The sequence below is a fragment of the Acomys minous genome (assembly GCF_964271855.1).
Source record: "Acomys minous genome assembly, chromosome: 9".
In the NCBI taxonomy this organism is placed as follows: Eukaryota; Metazoa; Chordata; class Mammalia; order Rodentia; family Muridae; genus Acomys; species Acomys minous.
Genome location: NC_140490.1, coordinates 65978484 through 66005713, shown reverse-complemented (window position 1 = coordinate 66005713; position 27230 = coordinate 65978484). Strand labels below are relative to the sequence as shown.

General features: G+C 37.8%; 1 protein-coding gene across 8 annotated transcripts in view; it reads left to right on the top strand.

The window, feature by feature from the left end:
* The window catches only part of LOC311604592 (uncharacterized protein), a 63276-nt gene that overhangs the window by 3701 nt on the left and 32345 nt on the right, over positions 1–27230 (top strand). For 6 of the 8 annotated variants that reach the window (XM_084794612.1, XM_084794613.1, XM_084794611.1 and 3 more), the window contains exon 3: positions 21430–21600. The exons of 1 other annotated variant lie outside the window; for it this stretch is intronic. In XM_084794612.1, coding sequence (XP_084650738.1) covers positions 21585–21600 — 16 coding nt within the window. In that variant the 5' untranslated portion in view covers positions 21430–21584. Of the gene's footprint in view, positions 1–5053; positions 5146–21429; positions 21601–27230 lie in introns of all 8 variants that reach the window. One more of the 8 variants, XM_084794609.1, reaches the window with a different exon arrangement.

Here is a 27230-nt window from a genome sequence, read left to right as displayed (position 1 = left end):
ATAATTGTTTTCCTGTGTGCTTTTGTCCTCATTAAAGATATTAACTGCCTCTGGGTTTATACAGTAGATGTGTTTGGTGTTTGAAATCAGGGCTGTTCTCTTTCTTTCTTTCTTTCTTTCTTTCTTTCTTTCTTTCTTTCTTTCTTTCTTTCTTTCTTTTTTAATACTCTAGCAGATGTAATTATACAGGAAATGAGCTCCTCCTGACCATGGGTTTCTACTTCCTACTGTTCATTTTTAAAACATCAGAGCAAATTCCCTACAACTATGTTTTCTCAACTCTATATGTTATTATTGTCCATTGTCATAACCTTCAAAGCTTTGTTGGTTTCTAAAGTTGAAGGATAATTTCAGTATCTATGAGGTCATCAGCACCTGCAGGGAAGTGTGAGATGCATTTTCCTGGATGGGGCATTGTCTTAGGGTTTCTATTGTTGTGATAAAGCATCATGAGCAAAATCAACTGGGAGAGGAAATGGTTTATGTTATTTGATAACCATTAGGTCATACTCCATCACTGAAGGAAGTAAAAGTAGGAACTCAAGGTTGGGAACTGGAGACAGGAAATGAAGCAGAAGTTATAAAGGAGCATTGTCTGCTTATTGGCTTGCTCTTAGTTTACTTTCTTATGGAAGACATGACCACCTGCCCAGGGATGGCACCACCCACAGTGAGTTAGACCTGCCACATCAGTCATCAGTCATGACACCGTCCCACAGACTTATCTGCAGGCAGTCTAATGGAGGCATATTTTTCAATTGAGGTTCTTCTTCCCAGATAACTCTAGCTTATGTCAAGTTGACAAAAAAACAAAAACAAACAAACAAACAAACAAACAAACAAAAAATCAACCTGGGCAAGCATCATCATTTTGAACAATGAATCATATCTGCATCTACACTGGTAAGGGAGTGAAGAGAGAGGAGGAGATAAAGACAGAATTGCCAAGTGGAGTATATCAGTTGGCCATTATTTCTACTTTTAGTCAGCAGTCATAAATGTTATGAAATATGCAGGAAGAAAAATTCAAGGGAAGGAACTTTTTGTGAAGCTTCTAATTTAAAAGCAATAGATGGGAAACTTCTCTTTAAAATGAATAAAAATAGTTTCTGGTGAATAAGTATATTTTATCCAGCGTGGAGGGGAAAAATACAAGGAAAGTAAATATTTTGAAAATACTGCATGATATTTATTAAAGCCCAGATGTAGGAAGTTATATGGGTCATTTATTATCTACATAACTAAGAACGTTTAGACAAAATTTATTATATTACCAAAAATATGAATTTCATTCACACAGTAAAGTATATTTGCATAATAATCCTATAACTTTTTGGTCATACTTTCTGTATATAAAATGTTATCTGTTTATATTTCTCATACCCACTCACAACTTCACTTTCCATTTTTTATGTACTCATTCTATATGTTTACTTTATATCGTCAATGTTTTCTTTTTTATAACTCACTGAGTACAATAAATTCTTCCTGCATTCACATGGACGTAGGGTCATCCACTGTGGCATACATAGCCTACCAAAGGTGACATCCACAGAGAAAAGTAGCCCTCCTCACCACAGAAGCCATCTGTTGTCAATAGCCTCTCTCTGCAAAGCCTCCTGAGCCCTTCATTTATTCATTGTAGGTTGTGGCGTGTCTTGAATCTGCCTTGATGATCATGGGCAGAAAGCAAGAGCTTTCAGGAGTTTGCGAGGGAAAGATCAAAGTGATGTATAAAAGACATTATTTCTCAGCACTCTTTCCCAGTCTCTGGGTTTTCCTGTTTTACTACTCCCTCTTTCATAGCGTTCTTTGAGCCTTGTGGTGTGGCTAACATAGTTATACCATTTAGGCCTAAGCACTCAACAGTTAATCACTCTGAGCACTTTACTGGTTATCAGTGGATTGACTGTTATCCCATCACAAAGAAGTTGCTCAGATGAAGCTTGAAAGCAGCTCCAATCTATGGATATCCAGTTAGTTTAACAACAGTATTAGGGTCTCCCTGAGGACTATGACTTCTTCAGCCATGGGCTGGATATACAAGGCATGGATTACTTACTGTGGGGCTGATCTCAAGTCCAATGTTTTTAAAAGCTAGTTTCTCCCTAAACAGTGATGCCATTATTACACCAGCAGACATAACTTTTCTGGCAGATTGGTATTAAAGCATGCAGTGTCTATTCCTGACTTAATCAATCGATGACTTTCTCTCCATTGCATAGCATCTCTTGCCACTAAGAAAGCTAGTCAGTTGTGGAGAAAAAGTTCTAGGTCAGTTGCAGACTGATTTCTATGTAGTCTGAAAGCAACATGGGTTACTGTAGCTCCAGCAATAGGGCCTTATCATCTATGGTGGGCAACCAACAACAAGACAATAATCTATGTTGTTCTGGGGAACTCGGTAGCTGTATGTCTATAATATTTTTAAAGTAACATTTAGTGACTTGGGAAAGGCTAAATATCAGAAGTTCAAAAAGAATGTTGTACTAAACACAGCTGTGGTAATATGGGATGAGTTTATTTGAAAACTACTGCCTTAACTAGAATATAGGTAATTCTAGGACCTAACTTGAAAGAAATATTGGGTGAAGAAAACTATATAATTCTTGTCATGGGATACCAACACTGAGGAGAGCTAAGTTACCATCAGCCAGTATTGCCCGAGAGTATAGTGATATACCTATGATCTCAACAACTGCAAGGAGCAAGCATGATTATCAGAAATTGAAAGTCATCTTCATCAACATAGCAAGTTTGAGACCAGTCTAGGTTACATTCACCTGTGTTAGAAAAAACAGAATCAACTAATTCATTAAATAGAGATTAAAAATGATAAGCACTGGTTCTATTTGAACAAAGCATAAAGATATTTGAACATATTTTCTCTTGTTGCTATTGTTTTGTTTTTCCTTTGTTTCCAGGTTTGATTTTTAATTTGATATTGTTACTCTTCCTTTAATTTTGTGGCTGTAATCTTTTTCTTTTGTCAGAGGGCTGTATTTTTCATATTATAAAAACATACTTTTGAAATGCACAGCATCGTAAAGTCATGTCAACAAGCAGTAGTGGAACTCACCTCTGCAATTTCAGTTTATACTCATCACCGTCATACTAATGTGTCAGGGAAATGTTTAGTGAACAATGTTTTAAAAAATAATGTGAACTTTCTTCTGTATAGCTCCAAATGTCCTTGTCTCAACTGTTTTTTCATAGCTTTGAGAATAATTTAAAAATTACCAAATCTAGTAAATAAGTAAGTTATGTTATTTTTATTTAAGTAAATCATCACCAGTATGCATGCTGGTGAAAAGGAGGGAATTTTAGTAAAGATGTCTAACTTTGACTCAGACGTGGTGGCACTTATCTACGCTTCAGCAACTGCAGCTGGAGGCAGAAGGGTCAGAAATTCAAGAAAATCCTTAGCCACATATTTAGGATGTTAGAGGCCAGCAGAGGCTTACATGAGCTCTATGTCTAAAAAAGAAAAAATAACAATCAAAAAGGCTATCTGAATTTGGATTAAAGAAAATGATATTTTGATGATAGACAGAATTTTTAGTTGTTTCCTACTTTATTATTGGGAAACACCTTTAAGTTATCTGCTAATGTTTTATGCAAGAGATGTGACCTGAGTTGGTATGTGTCTGTCAATCCTAACCAAAGAGTTATGAGTGTTTGTGAAATAACTGTTTACCCTTCCAAACACTGTTGGCTCATCTATAGTAATACATGTAACATCTGTAGAAAAATGCAGGAACTTTTATTCTATGTACTTTCAAAACTTAAAAAGCATGGCCTAGAGGCCAGGCGAGAGAAAATCAGATCAGTATAAATTCAGCATGAATTTGACCAACCAATGCTGCACTCAGTAGCATGTTTAACAGTCAATGCTACTTGTCTATAATTTCTTCACTTTACAAATAGAAAAAACAAAATTGTGAAAGTATTGATAAGAATCCCTACTGCCCATGCAACAAAAAATGGCTTTCTGAACTAATTTTTTAAAAACATTTTTTGTGGTGTTCTTAATGAAAAAAGTTCTCAGAAATAATTTTGTACTTTCAATATTTTCCAAAATAAAGCCCTTTGGCATAACATTGAATATATAGTCTTGTGGTGTTTTCTTCTCAAATAAGAACATAACAATGAAATAATGATAATGATAATAATTGTTTATATATTGTAAATATAAACAGATTGTTTATATAGTATGTAGTAAAGAATATGTGTTTACTATATGGCAGTTGGAAATTAGTGGTTCTACTTTACATTCTTTTATTAATATTTTATATTATTTTATTTTATAATAATTATTATTATCATTATTTCATGTTTTGAGGATGAGTCTCATATAGCATACAGTCCAGGCTCCTGCACATACCTCTCAGGTGATTACAGGATAAGATTACAGGCACAAGTCACCTGTTATGTGCTTCACTATGTGGCCTTGGCTGTCCTGGACTCAGTTTGTAGATCTACCTGGCCACAAATTCAGAGAGATCCACCTGCCTCTCCCTCCTGAGTGCTGGGGTTACAGGTGTGCGCCACCATGCCCGCTGCCTGCTTCGGTTACTTTTTAAAATTTTTTTTTATTTAAGTAATTTATTCAGATTAGATCTCATCTGTTATCCTCTCACTTATATCATCCCATTCCCCATTCCCTCCTTCTTTCACCCTAAGTCTGTTACAGAAGGGGACTTGCCCCCCACTATATAATCACAGTCTGTCAGGTCTCTTCCTGGTAGCCTGCTTACTCTTCCTTTGAGTGTCACCAGGCCTCCACATCAAGGGGAAGTAGTCAAATAGGGGACATCATAGTTTATGTCCGAGCCAGTCCATGCTCTCCACACAATTGTGGAGAATGTGCTGTCCATTTGGCTACATCTGGGTAGGGATTCTAGGTTTACTGCATGCATTGTCCTTGGTTGGTACAGTAGTTTGAGCTGACCCTCCTGGGTCTAGATATGACAGCCTTAATGGTCTTCTTGTAGGTTTCTAGGACCCTCTGGATCCTTCTATTTCCCCATTCTTCCTTACCTCTCTCACCTAGAGTCCCAATAGGAAGTCCCAGCATCTATCTCAATCTCGGGCTAAGTGAAGACTTTCAGGAGACATCTCTGTTGGGCTGGTGTCCAATTATAAGTGAGTATTTGCCATGTGTATCTTTCTGGGTTAACCCACTCAGGATGATCTCTTTCTCACCCATGTTCCTCCCTCTTTGCTTTTGAGTTGCTTACTAGATTATAAGTACATTTAATAGTCATACATTATTAAAAGACCTCAAGAAATATATATATATAAAATACAACCTATAATCACCCTGATGGTTTAGGTAAGAGAGTAATTTATCATATCATAAAATATTCAGTCTGTTATAAGACCTGATTACTTAGGCAGTCCCAGATGTGAGTTGACAAAACTCTACATCCTTTGAAACAACTTTAATGTTCAAAGTTTTTGCAGTTACAATCTTAGTTTACATGCATCATTGCATAAAATGATGTCTGGAGGTATTTTAGTGAACCTCAAGTTCTGAATTTAAAAATAAAATATATCTGTCAAACAACAGTTAATTTGATGATCTATGATTATGATAAAATTAATAAAGAAGCCAAATCAAAAATATCTTAAATAATACCAATATATAAATGTTGTATATCTTCAAAGCAAATATTTTAAAAAGGTGTTTAATGTATTTAAAGATAGCATTTCTGTTTAGTAAGCTAAGTATAACTTTTAGCTCTATTCCTATGGGAGAATTTTAGTTTAATTTTCCATAGGGACATATATCCTGAGTACTGACCAATTGTTTCCTCTCACAATAGCCAGTGCTTTTTCTTATAGTGGCAACAACAATTGTAAGTTTTCATTTAAAACTGAATTTCAAAAGCTTAAATATTAAACTAAAGAAATGAACATTAATAATGAATGATAATGATGCCTTTGTGAATTATAATTTATAAAGTTGTTTTATCTTTACTACTTTTAGCTGCTTCCTGCATTTTCAATATAACTGGAAAAATGATAAGAACATATAGCTTTTTATATTGTTACACATTGTTTGTTTTTGTTGAGTTTTCTCCAATTTGTTTTATTCTATTTACCCCACAGGACTTCTATGAGTTTTGGGGGAGTTTTTTAGCTGCCTGTGTATAAAACAATAAGAATAGAAATCTAGAGTACAATGGATCTTTTAGGATAGCATTTCTGCTATTCAATAACATCCTGGTGGTTATAGTGTGCCCAGTGGAGAGCTAAGTACCGTGGGAAAGACAAAATTGTGGTCGATAAGATATTAATCATTTGTTTTTATGTGTGTTTATCTCATCTGCTTTTAGTATGTGTCTGCATGCACATGGGTATACAGGCAGGAGGTTTATTACATTGGTGTCTTCCTAAATTTGTCTTCCTCTTATTTTTTGAGGCAAGGTCTCATGAACTGATTTTCTCCTTCTCTCCAGGCCTGATCCTTTACAATTTTTAAACATTATTTTTATTCTATGCGAAGTTTGAAAAATTATCTGTACATTATTTCCAAAGATATAATATAAATGAAAGTAGCTTAGTTTTGTTAAGTACTTCCATGTAATTTGCTCATTACATTGCTGCATTGTGTATCTCTTTCTAATAGAAATATATGAAGATTTAACCAAAAGCTATGCTACTCAAGGACTTGTGAATTTCCTGTAAGTTCTGTGTGTGCTGTATGTATTTCACTGCCATATTAAGTATGTCTGTTGTTCCTCATGTTGTTCTGATTCCAGGAGAATGTTCATCTGATTAGAGGGAACTCATTAGGCTTTTTTGCCTTAACTTCTGGCTTTAGTGTGCTAGAGACTCTTGGTGAATACTGTTGGAGTATCCTATTCTTTAACTTTTATTGTCATCTTCTTTACTTATATATTTTTTTTAACTCAGCAGAGAGGTACATTATTTTCTTTTCTTCTCGTTATTTATTTAATCACTCTACAGCATGATCAGTCCCCCCTCTTCTCCTTCCAGCCCCACCCTCACACCTCCCTCCCACCATTCTGCCCTTCCCTTCTGCTCAGTGAAGGGCAGGCCTGCCCTGAGTACCAACCCACTCTGGCACATCAAGTTTCAGCAGGTCCTCCCTCCTATTGAAGCCAGAAAAGGCAGCCCAGCTAGGAGAAAGAGATCCAAAGGCAAAAGAGTTAGAGATAACCCCTACAATAACAATTGTTATTGACCCTCATGATGACCAAGCTGCACATCTGCTTGGTATGTGTAGGGGGCCTGGGCCTAGCTCATGCATGCTCTTTGGTTGGAGGTTCAGTCCCTGTGAGGCTCGATGGTTAGTTTATTATATAGTTCTTCCTGTGGTATCCTTGACACATCTGGCTTTCTCAATCCTTCCTCCCTCCCTCTTTTCCACAAGACTCCAAACCTCCATCTATTGTTTGGCTGTGGGTCTCTGCATCTGTTGCCATCAGCTGCTGGATGGAACCTCTCAGAAGACAATTATTCTAAGTTCCTATGTACAATCCTTGCAGAGTATCATTAATAGTGACTGAGGTTGTCTCTTTCCCATGGGGTGGGTCTCAAGCTGTGCCAGCCATTGACTGGCCATTCCCTAAATCTCTCTCTGCTCTTCTTTAACCCTGAGCTTCTTGTAGGCAAGACACATTTTGGGTTGAAAGTTTTATGGTGGATTGGTGTCCCTCTCTTTCCACTGGTACATTGTTTTAAATTCTAGCATACATGAGGAGAATTTAATAATTTGAGTACCATATGACACATTCTATATTTGTCTCTCTGTTTTGTGGTTTGAGCCCACCATGTCTTTGTACAGGGCTTTGATTTTGGTCTTCCTCCTTCTCTACTTTTCTATATTTTTTCTGTATTGATACTATGTCTGTAATTCCTACCCCTCAGGTGGTAAAGGCAGGAAGGTTACAAGTTTAAAGTACTTTTGGGCTACATAATATATTGAGTGATGTCCTCATATCCAATCTCCTAGTAAATGAAGACTTTCAAGGGACATGCCTGTTGGGCTAGTACCCAATTATAAGTGAGTATATACATGTGACTCTTTCTGCTCTGGGTTAACTCACTCATTATGATCATTTCTAGTCCCCTCCATTCGTCTGCAAATTTTGGGATTTCCTTGTTTTTAATAGCTGAGTTATATTCCATAGTGTAAATGTACCACAGTTTCTTTATCCATTCTTCAACTGAGGGACACTTAGGCTGTTTCCAGGTTCTGACTATTATGAATAAGGTTGCTATGAACATGGTTGAACATATTTTGTTGTGTGGTGGAGCATTTTCTGGGTGTATTCCAAGGAGTAGAATAGCTGGGTCTTGAGGAAGCCCTACTCCCAGTTTTCTGAGAAAGTGTCAGATAGGTTTCCAAAGTGGTCGTACAAGTTTGCATTCCCACCAGCAATGAAGGAGTGTTCCTCTCTCTCCACATCCTCACCAGCATGTGGTGTCACTTGAATTTTGATCTTAGCCATTCTGCTGCATGTAAGATGGAATCTCAGAGTTGTTTTGATTTGCATTTCTCTGATAACTAGGGTTGTTGAGCATGTCTTTAAGTGTTTCTCTGCCATTCAATATTCCTCTGTTGAGAATTCTCTGTTCAATTCTATATCCCATTTTTAGTTGGATTATTTGGTATGATGGTGTTTAACTTCATGAATTCTTTATATATTTTTGAATATTAGCCCTTGGTCAGATGTAGGTTTGGTGAAGATCTTTTCTTAGTAAGAAAGCTGCCACTTTGCTCCATTTACAGTGTCTTCTGCATTAGAGAAGCTTCTCAGCCTCATGAGGTGCCATTGTTAATTGTTGACGTTAAGGCCTGGGATGTTGGTGTTCTGTTCAGGAAGTTGTCTCCTGTGCCAATGAGTTCCAGGCTCTTCCCCACTTTTTCTTCTAACTGATTTAGTATCTTTTGTTTTATGTTGCAGTCTCCTACTGGGACTCTAGGTAAGAGAAATATAGGAAAATGGGGAAATGTAAGGATCCAGAGGGTCCTAGAAACCTACAAGAAGAACATTGTGACAGGTGGATCTGGGCCCACGGGGATTTGCTCAAACTATGGCATTAACCAAGGACAATACAATGGTAAACATCGAACGCCTACTCTGATCTACCCAATGGACAGGACATTCTCCACAGTTATGTGGAGAACAGGATGGACTCTAACATAAACTCTGGTGCCCCATATTTGACTACCTCCCCTTGGTGGGGAGGCCTGGTGGCACTCAAAGAAAGAATAAGCGGGATACCAAGATGAGACTTGATAGCCTATGATCATATAGTGGGGGAGGAGGTCCCCCTCGGTCATAGACTTGGGGGGGGGGCGATAGGGTGAAAGTGGGAGGGAGGGAGGAATGGGAAGAAACAAGCGATGGGATAACAATTTAGTTGTAATATGAATAAATTAATTAAATGAAAAATATGTATATACCACAAAAAAGAAAAAAATATATATTGAGTGAGCTTGGGAGACATGAAATGCTGCTTTTAAAAAAGAGAGAAATGAGTGGATGTGTGTTTGTGTGTGTGTGTGTGTGTGTGTATGTGTTTAAGCATATCTTTCACCCTTCATTATTTCTTTAGTATTTGTTTTAGATTGTGATTTTTGTTGTTTTTTAAGGGGGCTATTCATTTCTGTATCCTTTCAGGCCTTTGGAGCGTACTTATGATTGTTTTTCTCTTTTAATTTAATCTGTCCTGATTTCATTTCCTACTGCCAAGTAGTGGCTTTGCTCAAGTGCTCCTGGCTGCAATCCTACCCGTTTCTTTAATCCTCTACAAGAGATGGTTTGGTAACTGTTAACATCACCCACAATATTAAACCAAGATTGTCAACCCCCTTGTTCATGTTAGGAAACTCTATTCTACCCTATCATGTGACCAGCTGTGGCACTCACTCCTGTTCCCCTCTGCATGGGAGAGATCTTCTTTTTACATCACATAGTGAAGGTCATTGTCACTTCTATTGTATCTGAGCTCAGATATCAACTGGCAAAGGCTTAGTTTCCCTTAACATTGAGTGTGTCATTCCGTTTGTGGTTCATCAATACATACCTAGTATTTCTAGGTTATGTAACTGGAGTGCTTTATAGCTGATTTGGTATTTGCTGCACTACATGTTGGATCACTAAGGATATTTCATATCGAAAGGCATGAATTTATAATATCTTAATTAGGTGTCAGGGAGTTATAAAATGTTGTGCATACTCCCTACTTAGCAGTTTGCTAGTTAATTAGGAAATATAGTGTATGCCTGAAATAATTTGGAAATAACAAAACATATCAAATTAAAAACAAAACATGTACACATCTACATAAAAATGATAGGGAGACTTTTGTGTTGTAACAGTGTTTGAGAGTTTACTTAAGGAATAAGCAATGACTTTATTAACAGAAAATAAATTAGTTTTTGTTAACTCCATTGCAGCTATGTTTTTTGTTGCATGCCTTAAAATGTAGTCTGGGTACCTCTGTTGCTGGTTTCTAGTGTTACACACATACCATCTTAGCCATCTGGAGCTTCTGAAACAAAATACCCAAGTAGAAATTCCATCTCCCACATGTAGGGGCAGCTAACTCTGACTGAGGGGCATGAGGACTGGTTTTTAGTGAAGGCTCACTTCCTGATTCTTTGGCATCTCTCCTTTTGATAATATGTGTCCCATGACAAGCAAGCTCCTATGGGTTTTTAAAAGTCCATTTTACCTCCCAGAGACCCCACCTCTTAGTGCTTTCTACCATATTGGGACTTTTATTTAACATGTGAATGGAATAGTAAATAAACATTTAGTCTACAATAAACACTGTGAATACAGCTCTGGGTCTATGCCCTAGTGGAAACAATAAGAAAAAATAACATCATAAAGTTCTAGAAGTTTCACTTAAATATTTTCCTAGAAATACTACACTTTTTTAGTTTGTATATTAGGTAAAATGTCTCAAGAAATTTAAGAATGTAACTTGTATACTACTCCATTTGAGTAAATATTCTTTCAAAACCACCAGCAAGAACTAATTGGATCAGGGTTGTCTCCTTATAAACAGAAGTGCAGTATTCAAAAACTAGGTGTAGCTCCTTTTCCCTTTATGTCCAGGTTTTCAAATTTATGCTTCGTTAGTTTCTCATAATTTTAGAAAGTGTTAAAATAGTAGCATTGCATAATGATCCCGTGCAAGTCCTATACATGATATTTGGGACGTTTCCTATGGCTTCATCCTATATGCCAAGAGCCAACAAGTAGGTAATTAAGAGGCAGCACATTTACAAGGAGACTTCACAGTTCTCCCAAGCTCTCATTTTAAGTTTCTCTGATTTGTGTCACACTTCATTCAGTCCAGAGATAATGGTAGAGATAATTGTCCTGGTGCCTTGTTAGTTCTGATATTTAGCTTGTTGGGGACTAATAAAATTTTAAACTGAAGTTTTCAAATGAAGCAAATTTTCTGTTGCATAGTTCCTGTTGCAACTGCAGGAAGCTGTCAAGGTTCTGGCAATGCCTGCATGGGAATAACTGAGTCGCTGCAGACCACGGGATGGAGATGAGGCACAGGAACTTTAAGCTGCAGGACAGGTCTGCTTTCAGTCATCTTGACTTTCATTTATTGCAGCCATGACATTGGATTAGACCTGCTAAATATAGTTTTGAAAATTCAACTTAGTAGTAAAACGTGATCCCTCTTTAAAAGCTCTTTTAATTGAACACACCTGGTGCGTCTCTCTGTCTGTTTACATTAATACCACACACACAACAACCAGACCTAATTGGAAATTTAGCAGTAAAGCCATTTATAAGTGCATAGTTTCTGGGTCAAGATAGGAAAAAATAGTATACACACATACAGCTATGTGCACGTAAGATCATAGTATGTCTGTCTCTGCCTCTCTCCATATATGTATGTATTTATGTATGTATATATGTACACATGTGCACAGGTATGTGTGTGTACACACACTGTTTCCTAGCATTTGTGATGCTGAATACTGTTTTTATATCCTTTTTTCTGTACAGTAACTTCAAAAATAATTATAAGAATTCTCTCTCATTATCTAAATGTTAAGTATCCTTTTGGGTCTAAGGTAAAACTTCTGTGGATCGCATGAGAAAGCTCTATGGTTAGTCCTTCATGTCAGGAAACACATGGTGGCAGCTGATGAGACCAAGAAGCTGTCTGCTCACATCTTTCATCCTCACACAGGAAACAGACATAGCATACCTGACGTGGGACACGTTTATAAACTCAAAGCTTGCCCTCAGTAACATGCTGCATCTACAAGGCTGGACTACACGAAGGTTCCATAACTTCCCCAAACTTCACCACCAAGAGGGCACCAGGTGTTCCAGTACTTGAGCCTTCAGGGGCTATTCTCATCCAAACCGTCACAGTAGCTAAATTATCAGCTACCATAGTTCAGCAGGCAGCCCAGTGTAAAGTATGCTGTTCTCTCTTGCAATCACAAGGCAGATGAGCTGGGGCTTAAAGACTATCATTGTGAGAGAATATTGCAATGCATGTACTAGCCCTGCCCCTGGCAAAGTTCCAAACTCAAAACCTAATACTTTGCTTTAAATTTGTATCCCCTTTGCAGTACTGTAACTCATAGAGTAGTAAGTAAAATGATCTCTCTCTCTCTCTCTCTCTCTCTCTCTCTCTCTCTCTCTCTCTGTGTGTGTGTGTGTGTGTGTGTCTGTAGGGGGGGTAAGGAGATTAAAAGAAAAATTTAAGAGATAGAGGAGAAAGGAAGATGGGAGAGAGGAGAAGATGAAGAGAAGAAAATGTCAGTCTAAGGTTGACATGAGAATGCAGTGAGAAACAGTCTGTAGATGTGGGAATGGTGGGAGTCTTACTACTCTGTCAATTCCAATACCATCACATTCTACTACGGGAAGTCTTTTATTTTTTTCTTAAAGCTACTTTTTTATTTAATTTATTCTGATTACATCTCAATTGTTATCCCATCCCTTCTGTCCTCCCATTCCTCCCTCCCTCTCTCTCTCATCCTATTCCTCTCCCTTATGTCTGTGAGTGAAGGGGGCCTCCTCCCCCATTATATGGTCACAGCCTCTCAAGTCTCCTCTTGGTAGCCTGCTTATCATTTCTCTGAGTGCTACCAGGCCTCCCCACCAAGGGGATACAAATGGGAAAGGAGGAAGTCAAATTGTCCCTATTTTCAGATAATATGATAGTGTGCATAAGTGACCCCCAAAATTCCACCAGAGAAGTCCTGCAGCTGATAAACATCTTCAACAAAATAACTGGATACAAAGTTAACTCAAAAAAGTCAGTAGCCTTCCTATACACAAAGGATAATCGTGCAGAGGAAGTAATTAGGGAAGCCACACCCTTCACGATAGCCACAAGCAATATAAAATATCTAGGAGTTACTCTAACCTAGCAAGTAAAGGACTTGTTTGAAAAAAAAAATTCAAATCTCTGAAGAAAAAGATTGAAGATGGAAAGATCTCCCTTGTTTTTGGATAGGGAGAATTAACAGTAAAACTGGCCATCTTACCAAAAGCAATTTACAGATTCAGTGCAATCCCTATCGAAATACCTACACAGTTTATTTGTTTGTTTTGTTTTTTGTTTTGTTTTTTGTTTTTTGTTTTGTTTTAACTATGGGAAGTCTTATTCTCTCTTCTTACTCCCATTTTTCCCCACTCCCATCTGTTTTATCATATATGTGATTATTCTAATGTATATGCTTCAGATCACTTATAAGATATGTAACATTTCCCCCTGTGGTTTTGCTTTGCTTTGCACAAATGTAAGGTGTTATTCATCATATTCCATCTCTTGTTTTCAAAACACACTATGTCTTTATGATATACATAATTACTCACATAGGTACAGTTCTTATTTCCAACTGATCCCTACTACTATACATCACTAACCTATGTTATCCTATGGATTACGTTACTAACTAATGCTTCCATTTTCTCAATTCCAGACAACGTGTTTTATATACTACTAGGAATTTTTACTACTTTTCATCTGCTGTGTGAAAATTTTCTTTCACATATAGAGAGTATTACAGCTGCAGAAAAACAGAAAATGATTTAATAATTTGGGAATTAAGTTTGGAAAACCTCTTGGAGATCAGAATACCAGGTCAAACCTATCATCTCAACATCCAGGAAGCTAAGGCTGGAGGACTGTTGTAAGCTTTAGGGGCAACCTTATTTGTTACAGAGAGTTCCAGGCCAGATTGAGTCTCTCAGCACTAGACTTCAGCTTTGAGGACCCACAGCTCTGTCTGGTCCTGAGGGCAAATATTTCCAGTGAAAATCCATGGCTACTATGGGATATCAGCCAACCACAAACTGGCTGGCCTTTGGAGAATTATGTGTCCCTAACCTTGCAGAGCTGAGGTGCCAGATAGAACAAGGATAGTATGTAGCTGGAAACGGGCTTTGAATGCTTATAGTATCACCCTACTTCCTGTTTGCACTCTCTGCTTCCTGCTTGTATTTGAAGACATGAGCTCTTAGCTTATGTTTGCTACTGCTGTGGCACTCACTTTCTACTATGCCTCCACACAAGGACGGATAGACACTTATTTCTCTGCAAACATAAGCCAAAATAAACTCTCTTTCATCTGTCACTTTTGGTCAATGTGTTTTATCATAACAACAGAAAAATAAATAATATAGAAGGCCTGTGGGGAGAGGAAGCAAGAGACCTGTCATACAGTAGTCATGGCAGGAGCCTCCCAGGGTTATAGCCTTTAATAATGTGACAGGTGGGTTTCCATTTCACCAGTTTTTGGTTTTTCCTTTTGAACCAGTCACAGGGAGGGGGTTGGTAAGACATTAGTCCTATTGGTGAGTGCTTATACATAGTTTCTTTGGTACTAGTAGTTAATGTCTTTCTACAAATTCTTATTAGTTATAGACTAATATGAACTGTGCATGCAAATAAAGTAATTTAAGTTTCCTGAGCATCACTCTGCTCCCTATTCTCTTAAGTGATTGTGCTCCACAGCCTTCTAGATGTGTGGGCATATCTAGACTACTGATTCCTAATCAGGAAAGAATATAACAAAATCAGTATTAAGACAACATGGATATTAGCATGAGACCATTGCCAGATTTGATTGGTTTTGAATCCCAGTTACATCCAAGATATGTTTATAATTTCTTGAGCATAGAATCTATGTAAAAGGGTTAAAACAATTCTCAGGGATATACCTTTCTGCCAGTATGTGAAATTAAATATAATAAATTTACAAGAAATGTATCATATGTTTGATACTCATGTATCAAATCTAATGAACATCTAGCAAACATTAGTGAAAGGAATTAAACCACATTAAAATTTCCTCCAATGGTGTATAAGGCTGTGGAAACAAAACCAATCCTGATATTTATTCATGTATTTGACAGTTTTGGGTGCCTATTCAGGACAGACATTGTAAGCACTGATGATATAAAATGCTTTTACCCACATAGTTTATTAATATTCCAGTTGGAGATGTAGTATAAATATGATACAATGTGATGTGATAAAATAATAAAACATGAATTTAAAAAAAGGCCTCGAAGCAAAATAGTAAAGGATAAAAGAATGATTAATTATTTGGAATGGTGTTTTCTCTCATGTACAGGACATTGGATGACAGCTGTGTAGACCAGGGTAGATTATGCAAGTATCTATAAGAATAATTTTCTGAACAGTGGGACTGTGAATGTTATGTTTAGCAAAGGTGTTACGTACATCAAGTTTGCTGTGTTCAAAGAACAACAAGGAGACTGTGTGTATTTACAAAGAGGAGTAAATGTAGAAAACAATAACAGAAGTAGACAGAAGTCAGCAAGCAATGCCCTATTCAACATGGAAAATGTAGATAGAAATATTCCCTCAAGTGTGACTAGGGACTTGTACAGTATCAGCAGTGGGAGCTGACATGACTTAACTAGGGTTCAGGTTCAGATGGATTCTAGGTATTCTTAGCAAAAGTTAACTAAACTGTTCTCCCTTAATCCTTCACTTGCTTGGCTTCTTTGTGGGAGGACGAGAGAAGATAAAGTCTGAAAAAGCTGCAAGCAAAGTACTGATTGAACAGAACAGGCTCAATCTTGTTATAATATGAAATACATTACATGAAACTCTGACACAGGAATTGATACAAGGCAAAGTGTTACCTTTCCCACTGGGTAATCCCAGCTCCTGATGTCACTCTAAGTACAGCTACTGCGTCCCCTTGCAGTGCTATTGCCACTAAGGGCTATTCTCACAGTGCCTGTGTTACTCAAGGCATGCTGCTCGCTGTGGCAGTTTAACTAGCTATGGCCCCCATAGACTTATATGTGTGAATGCTTGGCCTATCGGGAGTGGCACCATTAGGAGGTGTGGCATTGTTGGAGGAAGTGTGTCACTGTGGAAGCAGGCTTTGAGGTCTCATATAAATGCTCAAGCTACACCATGAAACACATGGACTCTCCTCCTGGCTGCCTTCAGATCTAGATGTACAATTCTTGGCTTCTCCAGCACCATGTCTACCTGGATACTGCCATGCTCTCCACCATGACAACAATGAAAGCAAAACAAACAAACAAACAAACAAACAAAACCCTGGAAGTGTAAGCCAGCCCCAATTAAATGTTTTCCTTTATAAGAGTCGTCTTGGTCATGGTGTCTCTTCACAGCACTGGAAACCTGAACTATGACTCTTATCTTCACACATCTTGACAAGAATCATCCATTTAGTTATAAGCTGATTACGCTTTAAGAAAATGAGAAACAAGGTTTAAATAAAGGCATAAGAAAATATGTCTTGAGTTGGACACTTACAAAGAGAAATTGCCAACATGAATCCACAGAAAACAGCCTGGTACCTGGCCCTGGAGATGTACAGAAGTTAGGTAATGACAGCGTGGGGACGACTGATGGAGAAAGTCCCATCTTCAGACGGCACTTATGCCAGGCTGAGCTTTATTCTTTTCCCCCCATACTTAAGAAGTGTAGATAATGTATAACCCTCTGGACAACAGCAGGTACACTCACATTGGAGGCCAACATTCAACAGCCAAGCTCCTCTCTGGTTTAAGGGTTGACACTGAAAATGTGGTGGTTTGAATAAGAACGGTGTCCATAGGCTCGTATATGTCAATGCCTAGTTACCATGATGTGGAAGTATCTGAAAAGGATTAGGACGCGTGGCCTTGTTAGAGTAGGTGTGGCTTTGATGGGGGAAGTGTGTCATTGGGGTGGGTTTTCTGACTTTAAAGGCCCACACCAGGCTCCGTGCTTTTCTCTCTTGGCCTATAGGTCAGGATGTGACACTCAGAGACTTACTTCTCCAGCTCCGTTTTTGCCTGATACCATCCATCTTCCTATGGTAATAATGGATTAGGTCCCTAAAGCTCACTAAGCAAAGCCCCAAATTAAATGCTTTCTTTTATAAAAAAAAAAAAAGTTTTTTTGGTAATAGTGTCTCTTTGATAAAACAATAAAAAGCAATAAAACAGTAAGACAGAAATATGTACCAGTGAATGGAGTATTGTTCTGATAGGCCTTAACATGTTCTGTGCTGGAGGAGTACGGAAGACTTTGGGACTTTGAACTCAAAAAGTAGTTGAAAGATTTGAGTGGGGCTGAATGGGCCATGCTAGTGGGATCATGGAAGGCAGTGTGATAAATGATTTGAACTGTGATGGCCCAGCTCAATAAGTTTCAGAGAAAAATAATATTAGTTGCCTAGAAACCATTAGGATATGTTGGCAAAAATATGTAGTTGCTATTTTGCCATTGTACTAAGAATCTTCCTGAGACTAACTTGAATAGTTTTGGATTAATGGCTTTAGAATTCAAAACAGCCTCTCTCTTAGGGTTATTAGTAATAATTTTTATGCATATCAATAATAAAAAAGAGTGAGATGGACAAACAAAAATAAAAACTGTATAGTTTGATTAGCAAAGGGCCACCAGGAAGTGCAATGGAACTAAGTCAAGTGTACAAGGAAATAAAAACTTTAAGAAAAGCCTAATGCCACAAAGGTTAACAATTAAGGAGTGGGACCTCATGAAACTGAAAGGCTTATGTAAGGAAAAAGTGGCAACATATAGAATGTAAAAAGATCTTCACTGGCCCCACATCTGACAAAGGGCTAATATCCAAAACATAAAGAAGTCAAGAAACCAACAAACCAAATAATTGAATTTAAAAATGGGGTACAGAGCTAAACAGAGAATTCTCAACAGAGCAATCTCTAATAGCCAAGAAGCACTGAAGGAAATGGTCAAGGAAATGCAAATCAAAATGACTCTGAGATTCCATCTTACACTTATAAGAATGGCTAAGATAAAAAACTCATACTGGTGAGGATCTAGATGGAGCAAATGGGACACTCCTCTATTGCTGTTGGGAGTGCAAACTTGTACATTCACTTTGGAAATCAATCTGGTAGTTTCTAAAAAAATTTGTGAATAATTATATGTCAAGACCCAGCTATACCACTCCTGGGCATATACCCAAAAGATGCTATACCATACCACAAGTAAACTTGCTCAACTATGTCCATAGTACCTTTATTCTTAATAGCCAAAAACTGGAAACAATCTAGATGTTCCTCACCAGAAGAATGGATAAAGAAACCATGGTACATTTACACAATCGATACTCCTCAGCTATTAAAAACAAAGGCATCATGAAAAATTCAGGCAAATAGAAAAGATTATTCTGAGTGAGGTATGGCAGACCCAGAAAGATACATATGGCATGTACTCACTTATAAGTGGATATTAGACTTAAAGTATAGGATAATCCACAGAGTCAAAGAAGCTAAGTAGCAAGGAGGGCCCAAGGGAGGATGCTTAACTCTCACTCAAAGGGGGAATAAAATAATAGATGGAGGGAGGGAACTGGGCAGGAGAGGGGGTGGGGAGGGAAAAAAGGGTGGGGAGAGAAGGAGGTAGGATGGAGGGACTAGCAGAGAATGCAAACCAGTGGGGGGAAATCTCTTGAACAGGGGAGGCTCCTGGGAGTCTCTTAGTAACAGGGAGATATGCAGCCTGAAGGTGTCACCTCCAGTAGCCAAGTGGGACTCCAAGTGGAGGGAGGGAGATATCAAGCCATCCACAAAACCTTTGACCCCAAACGTATCCTGCCTACAAGGAGTGTAGGGATAAAGATGGAGCAAAGATTGAGGGAATGACCAGGCAGTGACTAACCCAATTTAAGACCCACCCATAGGAGCCTAGCAAAACTGTCTTCTAAGAGGATTTATCCAGCAACTGACAAAACTGGATGCAGAGACCTACAACCAAACAATAGGCTTGGCAGTCTTGTGAAAGGGTGGAGGGAGGATTGAAGGAGCCAGAGGTGTCACAGGAAGAGCTAAGGAGTAAACTAGCCTCACAGAGACTGAACCTCCAATCAAAGAGCATGCATGGGATAGACCTAGGCCCCCCTACACATATGTAGTATATTGCAGCTTGGTTATCATGTGCCCCCCCACTCCTAACAATTAGAATAGGGACTGGCTCTGACTCTGTTTCCTGCTTCTGCGTCTTTCTCCCTTAGCTGGACTGCCTTGTCTGGCCTCAGTAAAAGAGGATGAGCTGGGATTTGATGTGCCAAGGCAGGTTGGTACTGGTGAAGGGGACCTCTTCTTCTCAGGGAGGGGAGATGGTGGGGAGGGCTGTGTGAGGTGTGGCTGGGAGGAAAGGAGGTAGGGAATCTTCGATCAGACTGCAAAGTGATTAAATAAATTAGTCCAAAAAGGAGGGAGGAAATGAAAGCCTGATGCTAAATGGAAAAAAGGTAATGGGGACCTTAAGGCCAGACTTTCCTCAGCTAGGCTTACAACTTTTGGAAAGGAATTAGAGAAAATCTTAAACAATGAAGGAAACCATCAACAAAAGAAACTGATGCAAAAATGTAAGAATTTGGCAGCTTTGGCCACATGATTTCAACTTTAGAGTCAAGGATACAAGAAAGGGCTTCTAGAATCTCCCTCCATGGTTAAGGAAGTCTCCTAGGCCAACCATGTATCAGGGGTGTCCCTGCATGGAGGTTCAGAAAAGGCCATTGTGGGAGGCTATGAAAGTGAAGCCTGGACTTTATTGGAGACACCAAGATGCTAGAGATGACAAAGTCATGGAAGGCCTGCCAAGGAAGGCTGAAGCCTGGGCACAGAACCAGCCTGAGAGAGAAATGAGCAGCAGTCAACAACGCTGCAAGAAGTTGGAAGTCTGAAGATTTCTTTGACGTTAGGCATGGAGGCGTGGAATTTGGAGTTATCCTTCTGTGTTTCAGCGGTCTTGCAGTAGTTCCTCACTGTGCTTTCTTTCTTCCCTGTCAGAGTGATCATTATGTTTTGTTGGAGGTATGTTGTATGTTAAAAGTATGTGGTCTACTTTTTGATTTTTATTTTAAAGAGTTTTAAAGTTAAGAAATTGTCTTAAGTCTTAGAAGAGTCTTGGACTTTGCACTTCTGAAGAGTGCTGAGAGTATGAGGATTTTTGAATTTGGACTGAATGGATATTTCAATATAATATGACTGTGAGCCTATGAGGGCTATGAGGTAGAATGTGCTGGTTTGAGTAAGGATGGCGCCATATAGGCTCACTTTTTGAATGTTTAGTCACCAGGGTGTGACACTATTTGAAAGGATTAGGAAATGTGGCCTTGGAGGAACTGTGCGGCTGTTGGAGGACTTTTAGCTTTTAAATGCCCACACCAGTCTCAGCCTATGGATAAGAATGTAATGATTAGCTACCTTTCCAGCACCACACCCGTCTGCTGCCATGTTCCGTGCGACCATGATTCCTGATGTGACAAGGGACTAAGCCCCTGGAACTGTAAGCAAGCCCCCAATTAATTGATCTCCTTTATGAGAGTTGGCTTGGTTATGGTGTCTCTTCACATCAGTAGAGCAGGAAATAAGATACAGATTTTACTGTACTTATGTTTCATTTGAGAAAGAATATATTCCACATGATGTTTGAATCTTACTTGACCTGTAGCTTCATCTAGTATTATATTTATATGGATCTCTGCCTTTCAATAAATCAGTAATTGAATAACTAGTGCTATTGTCTTCTATATCAATCAATCAGTTTCAAAAACCTATACAAACCTATACATTTTTTGTTAATGAGTCTAGAATGTCCACATGTGTTGGTTATCAGTGTAAATATTATATACACTTTAAATATGAAGAAAAAATACTTAAAGCTTAACTCTTACCTGAAATCTTGGTGAAGTCTGTGGCATTTCCTACTTGTGAAAGTGTCTTCTGTGTCTGATCCTTGTAGGAGTTCATCCTATATGACACAATTCCTCATCTTGACAGCAAAGTGTATTACCATGCACGGAAGTGTCCGGTAGCAGGAAATTCAACATTGGGTCCCTAGGATTCCAAAGTGGGAAAACCAGTCACTTCCATCTCCAGTCATATTTTTCTTCACTTCCAGGGGTGGGAATTCTTCCATTCCAACTGAAGGAAGACTCGGAACTTTTGTCTAATAGACCAAATCAGAGCTATAAAATCACTTCTGATCAAATAGTAGACCTGGTTATCATGATGTGACAAAAGGCCAAGATTCCCCACCACTGAAATATGAGCTAAATGAAGATATATAAGTGTAAGTGGTATTCCTTTTTTGAATTATATGGACTCATACCCCTACCAGTTTTCTTTTTGCTATTCTTGAATAATGTAGTCAGCTTTTTATTGCTATAAGTATGACTGCAGCTGTTTCAATTAAATTATTCAGGATTTAGTTCCTTATCCTTTTGCCAATATTCCAGCTGCTTCTAATCCCTTTTATGCAGTATTTGAGAACTACATTAAATGAGAAAATAGTTTCCATTAGGTAAAATAACCAACCTTTTTGACCAGCTATTCTCACCCAAATTACATTTCTGTGCCCTCTTCCTCCCCTATTTTGAGGCTAACTAGTTTAACTACTACAGTCTTAGGATATTCCATATTCCCCATCTCTTTCTGATTTTGTTTCATTTTTCACTTATATTCTTCTAATTTCTCACTCTCTTTTGTTCTTTTTTTCTGACATTCTCACTTAAAAAATGTACTTTCCCTTTCTGCATATATTTTCATGTGTTGAGGGAGCATAAACATGTGTGAGTGCATATGTGGAGGCCTGAGGTTGAAACAAAATGTCTTCCTCAATTTCTTCCCACCTTGTGCATAAAGGCATTATCTCTCACATGAACCCAGAGGCAACAGCTCTGTTATTCTAACTGACACTTGTTCCAGTAATCTTTGAGTTACATAGAGGTGGGCCACCACATGATATTTATGTGGGCCATGGAGAACCAGTTCTGGTTCTCACACTTTTGCAGCAAGTGCATTATACAGAGAGTCATCTACCATGCTCCTTTTGCTTGCTGAGGATGTAGCTCAGTGGCAAAGCACTTGCTGAAAATGTATACAGAACATATAGGTTCATGAACAGTAAAAATAATAAGTATAATAATCAACTGAAGGACAATAATCCTGTCACTGTTAACTGCAGGTTCACTGTCTTTGCTTGGAGTATTCTTGGTAAACTGTTAAAAATATCAAAAATAAGTTCAAAAATAATTTATAAGGTTTAGGTTGAGTGTTGTTTTGAGATAGGTTATGCCATCCCAGTCTGTCCTTCCATGGATATAAATACTTCTTTGCTCCAGTGTATACACACCATGTATGCTACAGGCACAATAGCAATTTTGGAGCAGTATTTCTTATCAGATTGACGTTTGCAGTGTTCCTTTTAGAGCTATCCTTATTTCACTCACGATGGTCTCAATGTGCAAACTTTTATTATAGAATATTGCTTATTGCCATACTTCATTGGCTAGTGTTATACTGTTTTTAACCTCTTACTGCTCCTGATTTGTAAGTTACACCTCGCTGTAAGTACATTCTCTAAAGAAGGAAGGTGACTGCAGTCACTGGCATGCATTGTATTTTAAGTAACATGTATGTTGTTAAGTTTCTAAGTGACTACAGAATTAGTAAACTGGACATAGAAATAAATGTTAAATGATTGGGTAAATATGAACCAACATCATATAAATAAATAATACTAATAACTACATTGGAGAGAGAATCAAAGCAATATGGAATATTGGGAGAAAATGTGTCATTCAAGTAAAAAGGGTCAGTAAAGTATCGTAGCTTCATTCTACTTCAGCATGTAGTAAATATCTTCATTGATTCAGGTATCTGAAAGTTACTATACTGGAGTAACCGTTATAAGAGAAGAAATAGAGTCTATAGCTAAAATTCCACTGGAAGAGATGTACTGTTGTATTCAAGATGGAATAATAGTAATCAGACTGTCCCTTTTACCCAAGACAACAGCACATAACATGAGACAAATGCCTGAAATAGCTTCAAATTCCTGCAAAGAAGTGAGAGCAGAGAGAGATGAACTTCACAAAATGTTCGTCTGCTGTCCCAGGAAAGAGTAGACCACAGGGAGGGGAAACACGGCGGCTTCTGTTAGCTTTGGGATCCAGGGAAGCCGAAGCTGTTCTTGGAACAGAGTAATGAAAGGCGAGAGCTACCAAAAGGGAGAACTCCAGAAGTCTGTAGTAGATGCCCTTGAACACTGCAAAGGCATAGCCTGTGAGCAATGCAGTGAACCACTTAAGAGGAATAGAAGGAAGCATAGCTGGGGTTTCCAAGAGCCAGGACGAGTGAGTGTTTCTCCAAGCCAGACCCAGCCTAGGGTAAAGTGGTCAGGTGCATTCTGCCTCATGAGTGGGGCACAGTTGGGCTCTGGTTTAGCACTGTTTTGTGGTATCCAGTTAAAGCTTAAGAATATGTATAGAAATAAAAAATAGTGGCCATCCTATCAGAAACACACACACACACACACACACACACACACACACACACACACACACACTGTCTGACAGCTAATTGAGGATTCATAGGCATGCAAAGGAAAGGGAAATAGGATCAGAATTTCTAGTGAAGTCTTTAACAGAAACCAATACATAACTGAGACAGATGCCGTCACCACACAGTGACATTAAAGCAGTTTCTAAAGATGTATGTCTTCTGAGCCAAAACTTCAGGGAAAAAAATTGAACCTGTAACTTCATCTCTCCACATATATTAAATTTTCTAATTAAACTTCCAGAACCAAATACAAATTCTACAGTAAAGATGCACAAAATGGAAATAATAAAAAATAATGCAGTACCAAAGGAAATATTAGAAATGGAAAATAAATTATACTCGTTGAGGGAAAATAACTAAAAATAGAACATTAGTGAGCTGTTGGATAATTTCAAGCTTCTTAAATCAACATAAATGTAGTCCCTAAAGGAAATAGACAGAAAAAAACAAACAAAAAAATTATACAGAAAGAAAATAAATAATGGTAAAAGAAACATCAGTTCCATAGTGTATGTAAACAGAGACAAAAGCCACCTAACAAAACCCAAGGATGAGAAAAAGGATAAAAAATATAAGAATGCTTGGAAAAGTCAAATGGATCAAGAACAAGAGTAGAGATGATACTGCTATGTGATAAAAGGCAAACACAAGAACTGACAACTACCATCACCCTGAAAGCTTCCTTCCTAACAGCAGCAAGGAGCAGCAAGATGGTGAGTTATCTTCACCTCTTATTTTAAAATGTGTTTATTTTTATTGTATTATGTGTAGGATGTGTCAGTCTGCACATGCCTCAGCATAAGTGTGGAGCTCAGAGAACAGTTCTGAGAAATCAGTTCTGCCTGCCCTTCTTCATGCAGGTTCCAGGGATCAAAACTGGGTGGCCCGACCTGTAAGTCTAAGTGCTTCACCCACTCCGCCATATCACTGGCTGCTCTCATCACTTTCATTCAACACTTACTTGAGTTATTGGTCAGTGAAACACAGGTAGGACAAGAAGGAGTTGCTATTTAAAGTCTATTTTAATGACTTAGATTGACTTTTTCTTTCATCTCTTACTTTTCTTTGCATTGCTTGGTATGGATTATACAACCTTTTTTTTTTTCATGTTTTTTCTGGAAGTCCTTATAGGTTGTTTTCATTAGGGATCATTGCTATGGGAAGAGGGATTATGGAGAGGGAGAACTAACACTACAGACTCCTCTAAAATGCCCAAAAAGCTTACTATGTGAGAATTTCAAACAGCATATACAAACACACATATAAGAAGGGCCGAAACGGAGTTACCCCAATAATGGGATGAAAATGGCTCTAATAGAAACTATAAGCTAACAAAGATAAAGCCACAGGCCATGAATGGGCTACCTGGTTTGAAGGTGTTGGCTAGTGAAGTACCATACACTCCCAAACCTTGCAGGCATTGATTATGCTCTTGGTTACCTTCTAGAAGTTGACAGTAAACTCTGCTGCTGAAGACATCACATACTTAAGTCATCAGACATGGGGCAATGTAGGTCCTACCGATGCACAAAGACAGATAGAACTTTTCATCTTATGATCTTTTTGTCATTTTCTTTCTTTAAAGTCTTAAAGGTTATTATACAAGTCATTCATTTGGTCAGTGTTTTCCCAAGTTTTTTTTTTTTTTTTTTTAGGCTGTTGTAAAAGGTGCTGTTTCCCTGTTCTCTTTTGTATTATCTTTATCATTTGTATATAGGCAGTCTACTGATTTTTAATCTGATAATTTTGTGTCCTCCTAATTTGCTAAAAGTATTATTAGTTGTAGAAATTTCATAGTGGAATCTTTGATATATAAAATCATACCATCCACAAATACACTTTGACCATTCCTTTAATCATCTTATCTGAGACTTCAATTACAATATAGAACATGTAGGGAGAAGGTAAATATCCTTGTCTTGTTCCTAATTTTAGTGAAACAGCCTGGACTTTTTTCTTCAGTTGGGTTGACATTGGCTAAGGACTTGTCATAAATCATGTTTATTATTAAAAAAAATATATATGTATATATTCATTTTATTAATTATCTTTAGTCTCTAAGACTTTTTCTAGGATGGGGTGTTAGATTATGTCAAGTGTCTTTTATTCATCAAATAAGATGATCATGTGGTTTTTGTCTTTGAGTTTGTTTATATGGTGGATTGAACCATCCCTACATCTCTGGAATGAAGCCAACTTGATCATATGAATAATCTTTTATAAATTTTGAAGTATTTACTGTTGAAGAATACATTTACTGTATTCTTAAGGGATATTGTTCTACAATTTTCTTTTTGTTAGGGGTCTATTTATCAGGGTAATATTGGATTTGCAAAGAAAATCATGAAACTTTCCTTCAGTTTCTATTTTGCTGGATAATTTGAGAAGTATTGATACTAGTTACTCTTTAAAGGCCTGATAGAATTCTGCACTGAATCCATTTGACCCTGGGATATGTTGGGTTGGGACATTTTTGCTTACTTCTTCAATTTCACTAGATGTTACACATCTGTGTACATTGCTTATCTGTTTATGTTTTTTATGTTTCTTATATTTCTTGATTTAAATTTTATAGGTTGTATCAAACTTAAATTGTCCATTTCACTTATGTTTTCCGGCTTAGTTGAATACAAATTATAAACTTTTTTGAATACAGATTTTTTAATTGAAGTTTTTCAGACATTATATTCTGATTAGTTCCCTCTCCCCAACTCCTCTCAGATTCTCCTCACCTCATCACCTACCCAACTCTGTGTCCCTTCATTCTCTCTCCTTAGAAAGCAAACAAAGTCATACAAACCAGCACTTATAGAAAATAAATCACAAGACACACACACACAAACACACAAACACATACACACACACTACATCCCACAAATAAAATTCATAAGAACACAAAATCAGAAACTATAAAATACAATCAAAGACCAGAAAAAAAGTGCCAAAACACAGTAATGTGAGACAAAATATCAACAAAAATACCACGAGTTTCTTTTGTATTTGCCATCTATTGCTTGGCTTGGTGGCTACCCTTAAGTGTGGTTAATGCACACTCAATGAAACTCCATTGTAGGAAACTAATTTTTTCTTTGCAATTGGATATTAATTTCAAGCAAGTACCTGCAATTACTTGGTTAGGTAGGGGTGGGCACTCATGCCCAATTCTCCCTCTCCCCACCTTGCCTGAACCTGAGAAGGTCCTGTGCATGCTGCTACAGTTTCTCTCAGTTCATATGTGTATCAGCTCTGTTGTGTTTGAAAGACATTGCTTCTTACATCCCTGGAATATTTATTTTTAAAAAGTGAATCCTTATGATCCTCTGAATTTCCCCAGTGACTGTTCTCTCTCTTTTTGTC